General features: G+C 37.1%; 1 protein-coding gene across 1 annotated transcript in view; it reads right to left on the reverse strand.

Annotated features, from left to right (window-relative positions):
• LOC106871564 (protein brain tumor) overlaps positions 1-13,270 on the reverse strand; it is an 87,691-nt gene extending 74,421 nt beyond the window's left edge. Inside the window, exon 1 of the mRNA XM_014918070.3 lies at positions 12,967-13,270. Coding sequence (XP_014773556.1) covers positions 12,967-13,005 — 39 coding nt within the window. The 5' untranslated portion in view covers positions 13,006-13,270. The remainder of the gene's footprint in view (positions 1-12,966) is intronic.
• Positions 13,271-13,991: the final 721 nt, after the last annotated feature.

The following is a 13,991-nucleotide window of genomic DNA, read 5'->3' on the forward strand; positions in this document are numbered from 1 at the left end:
ATGTTCCTAACATTAAAAGAAATACGGAAATGGTGTAACAAAAAAAAAAACAACATTTTTTTTAAAGCTTTACAGACACACGTAGCAAACATTCGACGACAGAACAATTATTCCTGTTTATTTACAACTTGGGCAATTACTAGAGATCCATGAACAGACATGCAGTCACATACACACATACATATAAGACATTCATAATTCTACATGTGTACGTAACACAGAGCATATTTATATATATATTTCCAATACACTTACAATGTTACTAAAAATTAATATCTGTAGGCGCTATGTGTATGTTCACATGTTTGCAATAATTGCCCAAGTTGAACATACAAGTATACACTAACATATACGAATACGCATGCATACATTAACATATACAAATATACGTACACATGCATATATTAACATATACGAATATATGTAAACAGGCACGCGAGTATGTGGACTTAATATATAAGATTCATAGCTTATATTTGCTGTATACTATTAACATCTGTACATACTGTCTATTTTGTATTCGCGTGCGCGTACGTTTATTGAGAAGAAGAGAGAAAAAGAATGAAGCATAGACATTTGGTATTTAGTTGGAGGTATGGGTATATACCACTCATGACCTTTGGAGACACACTCCCTTATGAATGTGTGTATATATATGTGTGCGTGTATGTGTATGTGTCCACACACATACACATGCCTAAGGCTTCATGAAGAAAAGATATACTAAATGCGTCCATGTATTTTCAAGCGAATCGCATTAAGCACACAAAAAATTGAAACGAGCCGCAAGGAAAGGATATATTACAGATATTATTAATCCCTTTAGATGTCCTTAACTTATTATCGAGTTTGTCTTCGTAAGTCTGGTGTTGTAGAACACTCAAAGCAAGCTTGATAATAGAACATCGCTATCCGAAAGAACACTCACCAACCAATCACGTAACAAACGTCTTTGTATTCGTACACAGTGGCAGTTGTTATGATTCTGCAATGCATTTAACAGAGAGGAGACATTTATAGATTGGTCGTAAGACTGCTGCAAATCACCTACTGGGTTGAAGACGTCTTTGTTTTGCAGCTCATAAATAAACAATGACCATAGTTGTAACTGACCTGACAGGCATCTCCAACTGGCAGGCTACTCCAGACTGATGACGAGCAAAGACTCAGAAACACGTCTCTGGATGCAGGGTTAGCTAAGTGGAGGTGCTTGTCAACCCCTTGTAAGCATAAGGACACAAGCAATGTATCAAGTTTCTCGACGATTTATCCGATTCGCGTTATCGCTCCTCACTTTGCAAAGCAGCTGGATCGAATAAACCGAGAAACTTGGGAGTTCCGAATGTTAGTGCCCCATGCTTGTTCCATTTAATAAATTTCATCCTCATTTCTTGTAATATCGAGGCCTACTTCTTTTGTTATATGCGTGGTTTGTTTTGTGTGTGCACGTGCGTTTTATCTAATACTTGTTTCAATCATAAGACTGCAACCATGCTGGGGTAGTGTCTTGTAGAATTTTAGCCGAACGAATTGAGCCCTAAGCCTGGTACTTATTCCATCAGTGTCTTTGCCGAACCACTATGTTATGGGGACGTAAATAGACCAGCAGCAGTTGTGAAGCGGTTATAGGGAAAAAACATAGACACGAAGACACACACTCAGATATATATATATATATATATATATATATATATATATACATATACGGCAGGCTTCTTTCAGTTTCCCTCTACCAAATCCAATCAAAAGGCTTTAGTGTGTTTTTGGATGTATATAAACAGCATAACACTGAAGGATTGTTCAATATTAATTTTCACAAAGTTGACTTCCATTCTTTTGAACTTTATATACTTTTTGGCAGGGTTCTCCTTTTGGTAAATGGAGCATTTGGTATAATGTAGTGAGATAGGATAAGTTGTTGTGTACACAACTTTTGCTGGTTATCTGTCACACCTAGTGTCTCATTTACTTTACTCCACCTAATAAAAGAACCATAAAAACTATACAAATTCAGAAAAAAAAAAGAACAAGTAAACCAAAATTTGACGCTGAGCAAGCCGAAATTTCGAAGTCATTGCTATGTATACAAAATATTCTTTCCTAGAATGTCACAACTCTAAACCCTTTGCGCATATCATTCCTGTAGATGTTGCGTCTGGAGGAAGATATAATGTCCTTAACTTTTGCAGGCCTTCTTACACCAGTGAGATTGGTCAGCACCTGCAGGAATTATGAGCAGGGAGTAAGAGGGTTATCACCGATATGCTGAGAGCATAATAGGCGCGAAACCAATGGTAACTTTCTGATCGGATATATATATATATATATAATGGAAGAGCGTAGGCTCGAAAAGTTAAAGACTTTTTCACTTCCCGAGCATTAAACTAATACATCTGTTTGTTGTCCACACCACCTGTCTTCGTCTTTTGTTTTGTTCTTTTGTGAATTCTCCCCTATAATACACACACACATATATATAATATACACATACATAGGCGCAGACGCAAAAGTGGCTGTTTGCTAAGAAGCTTGCTTTTCATCCACAGGGTTCCGGGTTCAGTCCCACTGCGTGGGCATCTTGGGCAAATATATTCTACTATCGCCCCAGGCCGACCAAAGCATTGTGAAAGGATTTGGTAGACGGAAACCGAAAGAAGCCCATCGTATATATATATATATGTGTGTGTGTGTGTATTTATGTGAGTGCCTTGTGTCTGTCCCCCCGTCATCACTTGACAACCAATAGTGGTCTTTATGTCCCGTAACTTAGCGGTTCGGCAAAAGAGACCGAGAATAAGTACTAGGCTTACAAAGACTAAGTCCTGGAGTCGATTTCTTCGTCTAAAACCCTTTAAGGCGGTGCTCCAGCATGGCCGCAGTTGAATGACTGAAACAAGTAAAAGAATAAAATATAATACACACACACACACATATCAGCACCGTCATTTAACATCGGTTAGACAGGAGCTGGCCAGCTGGAGTGCTGCCCGAGCTCCGTTTGTCTGTTTTGGCACGGTTTTTACGACTGGATGCCCTTCCTAACGCCAATCACTTTACAGAGTGTACAGGGTGCTTTAAACATGGCACTGGCACCCACGAGTCCGCAAGACCAGGATCTCTTGGCTGAGAAGGGATTTAGAGGACATGCCTGAATGCATGGACGGTCACGATTTTAGTTCGCTTGACGTATCTTCTGAAGCACAAGCAAACTGACAGAAGTCTCGATCCTTCGTCATTTGTTTGTTTGTGTGTGTGTGTGTGTGTGTGTGTTTGTATGTGTAAAGGTAATCCTGTCGAATAGATGCACACTCATGCGCAATTTTCCGCTCGTTCTTCCCTCACACTGACGAAGGCCTCACCTCGTCTCATAACTTTGACAAAGGCCTCACTGCATCTCGTAAACTCGGTATAGTATTAATGTACCTAACACAAAGAAAAACCGAATAACTTTGTAGATATATGCCCTCTTAGGTTTTGGCGTAGCTTATTATAGCAGTGCTCTTCCTATCACCAACTATTTTTTAAACTGTATGAATCGGGTGTATTTTATCATAATGTTATGGTTATAATTGGCCTAAAAACGGTTGTTGTTTATTTGTGCTCTTTTTAAGTCACAGAAAAGAGCGGTTCGATAAATCATGATCGATAAAATATCAACCTGAAATAAATAGTAGGATCGGCACATCGATATAAGTAACTAACACCTTTTCGCCACGGTGTTCCAGCGTGACTATAATCTTAGTGACTGTCATCAGTAAAGAAGTGTATAATACACACACATACACACATGCATACATATAATATAATCCAGTGACATCATATCGTATAAATACAAAGATACGCCGATATAGCAAAGTGGCTAGACATATCGATTTTTGGAAGTGAAACAAGGAAATACATCTATTATGCTGCTGCTGCTGCCGATGATGATGATGATGAATCATCTCTTGCCTGTCTCTCAACATCTCTCTCTGCCTCTTCTTAAAATACCGCTAGCTACCTGAGGTCTACATATTACACATATGCGTATTGTATATAATAAATACATACACATACATACTACTTATGCACTTTGCATAAAGTTAAACACACCCATACGCACATTAATATGTGAAGGTGTCGTGTGTTCATGCATAACAAAGAAATATAGTTTTTATATAGCTAATATGAAGTTCTACACACACGTGTGTTTATACATTTGTGCGTGTGTAATAACCAGGATGCTCTATCTAATAAGAATGTCATTCTCCTTCCCAAATATATGACTAGTACCTGTAATATATCGTGTCTAATTCATATCCACTCCTCGTATAGAAAGGGAATATGAAAATCACCACTGCTACTACTACGATGACGACGACTACATAATAATAATAATAATAATCCTTTCTACAAAAAGGGCACAAGACCTGAAATTTTGGGGGAAGTAGGTTAGTCGATTATTGACTCCAGAGATCAACTAGTAGTTATTTGTAGGATGAGACAAAATCGACCTCGGCAGCTTTTGAACTCAGGCGAACGAAATGCCGTTAAGCATTTTTGCCCGGCATGCTAACGATTCTGCCAGCTCGCCGCCTTAATAACAATAACATCAACAATAATAACGATTTCAAATTCTGACACAAAGCCAACAATTTCGGGAAAGGGAAGTAAGTCGATTACATCGACCCCAGTGCTCAACTGGTACTCATTGATCGACCCCGAGAGGATAAAAGACAAGGTCGACTTCGTTGGAATTTGAACTTAGAATCTAAAAACGGACAAAATGACGCTAAGCATTTTGCCCGACGTACTAACGATTCGGCCAGCTAGCCACCTTAATAATAATATCCATTCACCCCATAGTTTATTTTAGCCCCAGGTCATTTCGGCAAGAGCAGGTTTACGATCAAAGCAATCTAACCATTATAATCTCATCTTTTCAGACATTATTGAATATCTTTTCTTTCTATATAAAAAAAAAAAGTGATTGAAAGTTCGGCTGCTATTTCCGGCAGGTCGAGCAGCCCCATTAAAGGCTCTCGACCAATTCACTAAACTGCTCTAGAAAGAGAAAGGAAATCTACCGGTAGGTCGAGTAAAAAAGCTGGTATCTATACAGAATTGAAGCCTTCCACTTTTCATTTACAAAGGCATGAACATCACAAAATTCTATTCACAACACTATCATCCTCGCTTATACATTTGTTGGTTTTATCCAGAAGTTAATAATTAATTCACATAGATTTATAGAATATTTTGTTTTCCTCGTTTTATTTAAATGTGTAACAACTGTTATTGATGTTTACGTCAGCAGGCTTTAATTTATGGAGCTGTTATGCACTGCTTGTGCACTACTAGCAGTGCATTTACAGCTCAGTAACAACAACACCACATCGTGCTTATCTTCGGTGCAGCATGGAAACAAAGGCAACCTGACAGACGATGATGAAGTCACCACCACGCACGCGCGCACGCGAGGCGGAAGGGCAGATGTAAAGCTACACAGAAGCAGCAGTCACATACACACACAAATACATATATGAACATGCAAACGAGTCATACATACACATACACGAGTGTGTGCACACACGCATGTATATATAATAATGCACACACGATGCAAACACTCTATGATAGTACACAAACACACACACACGTGTATTTATATACATGAACATTCAAACGCAAACAAGCAAGCACATATGGAAGCGTGCAGATGTATGTGTATATTCGTACACAAACACACACATGCTTATATATGTACACGCGACACAAATAGAAAGCAATAACACAAAAGAGAAGTATATGTATTCACACTCTATACACACACGTATACATATGTCTTCACCAAAATGAACATTCAAGCACATGCATGACTATATGCACGCACATGTGACACAAACAATAAAATACAAGAAACCGACATACATACTCGTATATGCCATAAGATTACAGATACTTTCACAGCCATATATAAAGAAACATGCACACAAACATAAATACACTTCCAAATAAATATGCATACACGCAAACAAATAGATAGAAGGAGCGCACCAACGAAGATACATAGTTTAGTGATAGCTCGACTTGCTAGAAATAGCAGCCAAATATCTCAGATTACCCAACCTCATTCCCAGAATCGTATGGAATGAGACACATACATCGATGTTCTCCACCTGGTTTTTCTGTACAAAGCTAAAATCCATAATAAGTAGTCACGGGTAGAACGACTACTACAGAACAGCTCAATCAGATCTGATCTGGGGCTTAACGACACGGATATAAACAAAAGTATATACTGGAAGACATTATTCCCACATGTGCATTAGCATCATGGCGGTATGTCTGGTTACACTTTCACACGACAGAGTTGTGTATTTGCGCGCGTTCGTGCTCGTGTGCGCGCAAACAATATCTACACCTAGATACTCTGGTAACAGACTGGATACATTTACACCAATATATCAACAGTCTTAACTTGTCGAATATAGATAATAATAACGACAGTTATGTCCAGTATAAACCAATGAACAGACGCCAAAACGAAATATAAAAGAAAAAAGAAACAAATACTGTGATATGACAGATAGCAAGTTATATCTATCTGTAAATAGAAACAACACACACACACCCGTTTAGTAAACTGACGGAAAAGAGTTCTCAATGTCATGGTAGAGATTAATATCTTATTTTGATGCACAATTTGCAGGCGAATTTGAGGAGCAAGAGACTGATTCGACAAAATTCAACATACACACGTCGAGTGACAGCTTTTATGTAGCCCAAACTAAATATTTCTGTCAATATGCCTAAAGTTTAGAGACTGACTTGCTATATTTTAAAGGTATTTAATCTGTTTGCCACAAGCGACAAATGCCGATTACAAGCGCATATCCTGAGATATCTCGCTATCTAAATATACTAGCCGCAATGTGCAAGACTTCTATACTCATAGCACGACATACTAATTAGTGTAACCGCCCAGTCACGGCCGCTGTGTTGTAATATCTTCACTATGATATTTTTAAAATGCATCTCCCACTTCCGTATGCAAATATTTCAAGCACTATTCTTGTTGTGTTACCTAAACACGTGTATATACATATATACATAGGTGTGCGCGCGCGCAAGTATGCGAGACTCGAAATAAATATGCATATAAATTTTGGACGGTCTGAAGGAAACGGTTTATAATTTGCAGTGTTCAAATGTGTGTGTGTGCGAGTGTGAACGTGTGTGGAGAGAGAAAGAGAGAGAGTGTGTGTAGCTCTGGACAGCGCTGATCAAGCAAATGGCACACATGATAATTTACTGCATGTTGCAATATGCAAGGTGTGGATAGCTGTTTATATCTGTTTTGAAGAAATTTACACACATATATGATTAGTCTGGATGAAGATGTGCCTATGGCCTTCGCATACCCTCCAATACCGGTGAGATGGATGCTATGATGGCAAACTGACAACTGCCGGAGGAGCATGTACAAATGAAGAATCTAAAGGACCGAAGTTTGGAGTAGGAAGGGTTGTAGTAACTACTACGGGATCTGAAAGAGGGACAATATGAGTGGCGGAAGGAGGAGAGGCGAGTGAATAGGGAATACCTTAGTGGGGGTGGTAGGAAAGCAACCAACTAGCTCCGCAAAGGAGAGTCCAAACATCACGTACGTGTGGGTGAAAAAGTGACTTCATGCATATCAGTTGAATGGCTTTTCCTTCAGCGCAGCCCAAGACTTGTGTGGGCTGCAGCAGCACCACCCTGATGTAGGATAAGCTCTCCACTGTTAGCCACACCTGAGTTTACATGAGAGTGATTAATTGTTGACGGTTGGGGCATTAATGAAGTATTATGGGGCTCTTCAAAGGAAATGGCAGCCTGAGATGCTGCTTTGACGTTGAGGATGCACGTTCACCATTTGAGATCCTGTCAGAGTGAGAGCCTCACATTTAAAGCATGTTCAAGAGTGTGCGGTGAGATGGTTTCGGTAATTTTCACTATTACATCTATCTCACTCAGAAGGGAGTCGTTAACCTAAAGAATGAGTCATTTCCGACGGTTCTGTTTGTTAGATTCGTTCAAAACATGTCGAAAACCACAGGAAAAACATGACACCGTGAAAGTGAAACGGGTGTTACGATAAAAATTTACCGTTTTCTTGGTATGTGCACTGATATATTTTCGAAGAGGCAAAAATTGGCATATTTTTGAGGTCTTTGTACATGAAGTCAATGGAGATTTGGCATGAGAGGTCTATGTTTACATGCGGATGATGCTTGGGTGTAAAAGGTTAGAGAGGGAGATGCACAGCCTGCGTTGAACTGGGCGTTGTTTGAGGTAACGGCATGCCTGTCGGTCGTTATATACTATAATATATATATATATATATATATATATATATATATATATATATATATATATATATATATACAGCATGAGGAATATGGGGGACAAAACCGAAACCTGGAACACATCAGAGTTTATACGGTGGGTCAGAGAGTGCTCCATCAGTACACATCGTAACGAGAAATGGATGTGGTCCATAGGTGGGCAGTTTTAGCATGAGATGCAGGTTACCAGACTCGATCGAGTGTTCGGCTGGTGTTGAGGCCAGCTACGCTGCTTTCTTCAAATTTGTCGAGACCAAGTGTGTGCGTGGTTTAAGTTTGCATCTTACAACTTGAAAACAGGTACTATTTTGTAACCTAGCAGTTCGCCAGTAAATATCCGATAGAATAAGAAGCATGCCTGAAAATAAGTACAGGAGTTGGTGTCATCTATTAAACCTTTCATAGCAGTACCCCAGCATGAGTACTAATGACGATGTGTGTGTGTGTGTGTGTGTGTGTGTGTGTGTGTGTGTGTTTATGTATGTATGTATGTATGTATGGCGGTCCCTTTCTAAGTGAAGCATCTTATCTCATCATCCATGGATTGTCTCAAATAATCCAGCTATGAAATTCCGATAACAATATTTTAGACTATATCAAAACATATATACTTTACTCAACATCAATACCTAGTATTCTTTTGATGATTCATGTAAATTCTTTTTCACAGAGCTAGGCTCTGTGGCAACAGTACCACCCTCCGAGACCGGCGAGATTGATTCTGTTCCATGTACATATATATTATATTTATACACACACACATACTCATTAATATATGATGAATGTCTATCCTAATTTTTACTTGTATTCAAATAAGCAATCGCATTTGAGTTGATTTATAGACACCATAACATCGTGTGAGTGTACATGTGTGTGTATATATATATATATAGAGAGAGACGTTATACAACGCATTGACTAGTGCATGTTATGTTGTAATATAACTACATTACATGCCTTTATCAGCCAGTATAATCCCATCTGTGTAAAAACAGCATGACCATGTGCAGTTGCAACAGAAAGCATCTCTACAAACAGAGAATACCCTAAATGTGAAAATTAGCTTAAAAAAATCGGAGCCGACATGACATGACATTAGTAAGCCAATACCCGTTGCCCATGTTTACAGCATGCAAATATATCTATAGCTACCCGCAGAACGCTGAAAGGTTTATATCAACACACACGTATACAATATATTGTAAAATACATGACACGACCGTCAGTTTATAAAAAAAAAGATTTTCTTGTTTTGTTTTGTTTCTAAACTCACTAATTTACAGAAAACAGTGGAGCAGCTACAATCATAACTTTTCAAGAAACACGAAACATAAAATTTAAAGCGGGGATACAATTAAAATATAACTCTGAAATGAAGTAGACTAGGAGAATGAATACACATCCATGGATGAAAATCGTTCCTTCATACCCTTTTACTTGTTTCACTCATTTGACTTACATATATACAACTTTCTTGGGTGTGGGGGAGATGTTTCCATAACTGCCTTTAAAATAATCTTGCATGGTTATAATAAAGTCGTTAGAGATATTCATTGAGTTTGTATTTTGATTCTATCAGTCATTTTCGTCAGAATTTATACAGCTCACTCATTAATATGTATGATGGATGCACTTAGAATAATAAGATGGGAGCTAAAATTTGGATCGTATTCATCTGAGTGATTGCAGCAAGAAAAATTCGTATTCATAGTAATAAACTGGGATACGAATCAAAATGACTCAACCTTGCCCTCTCTGCCAAACAGTGCAGTCTGTGTAATATAAAATAAATCACGACGGAAACACGTGCGTGAGCAGTGTATGAGGTTGAACGCGTTATGTATTGTAACTAAGTAGTTTGATGCGCCTGTATAAAGCATGTTGAATATAGTGAAGGAAATGTTAGTTCTATATAGTAGATAGCTAGACAGATAGGCCAGCGAGAGAAAATAACCAAGTTGAAAAACAGTTTGAAGTATAATAATAATAATAATAATCATAAAAAGCCTAACAAGATAAAAGCAGAATACACAAATCCAAAGATCCTTGGAACCAATGAATAACATTTAAGTTCTGATAATGTTTACTAGAAGGAGATAAAGCTCTAACATTGCATAGTAATATGTAAACAATCCTAGTTCAAAATATGTTTTGAAAAACTAAATTTAAGTTTGATAAAAAGGATACATTACTTACATTTTCTTATCCTCCTGGAGCACATTTACAAACATTTTCCCACCCAATCAACAAAAATTCTAGAACAATATATATAGGTATGTTTGGTGCAAACAGGAAAAATAGAAGTCAAAATATGAGTATATGTATATTTTTATTAATATTTAGCAGAAGCAACAGTGACGCAAGGTCCGAGAGTTTCGTGCGTTAGCACTGTGTGTGCGCGTGTGTGTGGAGAGAGAGAGACAGAGACAGAAAGAAAGAGAGAGCATGGTACAGCAGAGAATACCTTGTGATTGGGCTTATAATTTCTCAATGGATAAAATATATATTGTATCTATATTATGTCTTTTCAAATCATATAAACGCAAAGGAATTGAAAATCTGAAAATTGTTAAATGTGTGTTGGGTATTTGTGAGATTAGAAAATATGTTGGAACTATATATAGAAGTCTACTTTTGACATATATCACCAACAAATAAACAGTAATCTTGCTTTGCTAGCAGCTTTTTAAAAAAATGCGTCTGACATCGTAACATTATACACACACACACGAGGGAGAGAGAGAGAGAGATAGATGAAGAGACAAAAGGGGAAGACATAGAGAGGGAGATAGCAACAGGCAGATGAGTGTTAAATAGATACAAATATGAAGATACATAAAGTAGGTAGACAGATAGCTACATAGATGCTTTGCCACATGAGATAAGGCACCAATGCAAAGTCTAATGATAGTAAAAGTAAAGAGGAAGGAAAAGCAGTTTGTAACACGCAGACGAGGAAGAACAAAGAAAACGAGTCGTTTGTCTAAGTTTGTTCTTGTCTGGCAAACATGATTTGCTGACACTTGGTTCCACTCTTTTACACTAATGCAGCAATCAACGTTAGATTCGAGCTCGATAAAATACAGATCCAAGTTACAGTCCATAACAAAAATGTGTATGTGTGCATATATATATATATATATATATATATATATATGTGGTATGTATAGGAGATCTATATTTATAAACACTATACATGTATAACAATGAATTACATTCGACACCATGTGCCTGTTAAATTTGTCATATACATACTAATGTGTGTGTATGTATGTATTTTATGAACGTATTGTAACAATGAATTTGAAAATATCTATTTTTCTTCGCTTTTTTTTTTCAAAGATTTATAAACAGTTTGCTTAAAAACAAGAATAAACGTATATTTATAAAATTTAGGAGTGTATAAAATTTCACTGTCATTAAAATTTGCGTTATATACATAAAACATGAATATAATTTGTAAACAGATTTCGAATATAACTTCGCAGATTGGCGCGCGTGTTTTCCGTCACTAAACAGCATGGTGCATTTAATATTAGTATACGATACATCTGTGTGGTTTGGACAGTGATAGTTAATCTCTGTATGTTTGTCCCTTTGTGTATGTGCTTTTGTAGAAATTGTGTCTGAGTTTTGTCTTTGTCTTAATGATATATATAAATATATGATAAAATGTGTTCAACTCCGCCAACTAATTCATATTGCCAGAAAATACAAGACGAGGGCAAATCTTTGTTAGAATATAGTCGATTGTTTCGAATACACCACACAACTGGTATTCACATCGGTTCTATCTTCCCGGTAGCATCTGGCTGAAGTTCAATTTAGTATCATGAAGTATTTGCATTTTCTTTTGTTGATGCGGTTCAACACCATAGACATTTAACCAACATTAATAATAAAATGGTAACAATGCCAAAACAAAAAAAACCGTTTCTAATATTATTAATAGTAACTGTTCCGGCTTAAAGCAGGGCGCCGATTTAAATCAAAATAATAATAATACAAAAAAAATTGAAAAATAAACAAATACACCAGCACGTATGTATACAGAGCATTACACTATAGATACGATCAGACAAAGAAAAGTTAGCAAGAGAAATACAAAGAACATACAGGCTACCCCTAACACAACACAAATAACTGGGTCTACTTAAACAGAAAATGACCAGAGTAACAAATCTCAAAATCATTAGCAACAATAATAATTTCAAATCAAGCACAAATATAATATAAACATTAAAGGGACAATGATGAATATACCGTCCAAAACTTGCAATGGGCTAAAAGATATATAAATTAGAATGATTGGATATTTTATTCAATCTGATTGATTGTAAAATGACAAAGTGGCAAATTAATTAAAAATTATAATTATTTTATTTATAAGTTAAATTATATATACTTGTTACTATTTTTTTTTTTTTTTTTTCGTGAGATTTGAGATTTGACTTATGGTTTGAAACAGTATATTTAAAATATTTTTTAAAGAACAAAAAAAAACCCCGACGAATGTAAGGAAAATCGGAAAACAAAGAGAAAACAAAAAGAAAACAAAAGTGGTGGCAAAGAAAAAAATCTTACTAAATAGACTGACCTGGTATTCAAGTGTGCCAGGGAAGAAACTATCGTTCATATGTTTTTGCTTCTAAGGCAGACTAAGCAATATCTCTCGTCCACTTTGGGGATATTTTTTTCTCTCTGGTAATATATATAGAATAGTAAGTTCTCCTTTTGCCGACATAAGGGGCCAGTTGATAACGATGACGATTGAGATGTACTTCTCTCCTCTCAGACATTTGGTGACACTAAATAAATTAGATGATGAAGATACGATGATGATATGATGAGTATGATGCCACTAAGGCTGCTTCTTTCTTTCCACATTACTAAAACTGTTTGAAAACGGATATGTGGATGTATGTGTCTGTGCGTCAGTGAGTGAGTTGGCGGGAGTGCAAGAGTGAGTGCGCGCGTATGTGTTATGTGTCTGTTTAGTGTGTCTGTGTGTGAGTGATGGAAGTTTTGCTTGAAAGACCGCCAGTCTGAGTGCAGTTGAGCTACAAATGCGTACGTGAATCTGTGCGTATGTGACTGTTTCTTTCTCTCTCTCTCTCTCTCTCTATCTCTTTCTCTGCTAGTCTGTGTGTTCAGGGTGAGTGAAAGAAGGGGGGGGGGGGAAAGAATGAGAAAAAGTGTGAGGGATGTATGATAGTGAATTTGTGTGTGCGCGCACGGCTAAATGCGAGAGAGTACGTGATGAAATGAGTGGGGGAGTAAGGGAAATGAGTGAGTAATGATGTGAGTGAATGGTTGAGTGGGAGTTTGTGCTTGTATTAGTTCATTACACAGTTTGTTTATGAGTGTGGATTGTTTATGTACGTGAATAAAAGTCTGTGCATTAATTAGACTGTAGAGTGAATATGTGATTGTCGACTGTTCTATGAGTGTGTGCTTTTTGTAGCACCGTGTACGTTGTTAGTGCTTCAATCAGCTTACAGTCGTGTTTATGTACGTATGCGTGTTGTGGACGTGTAATTTTTAAATCAGTCCTACCTCTGAGTGTATGTGAGTGTATAGTAGCAAATCCTAATATTATTTTAACTTTAACAACGTCATTTA

The sequence above is a fragment of the Octopus bimaculoides genome, chromosome 2 (assembly GCF_046866305.1).
Source record: "Octopus bimaculoides isolate indiv1 chromosome 2, ASM4686630v1, whole genome shotgun sequence".
In the NCBI taxonomy this organism is placed as follows: Eukaryota; Metazoa; Mollusca; class Cephalopoda; order Octopoda; family Octopodidae; genus Octopus; species Octopus bimaculoides.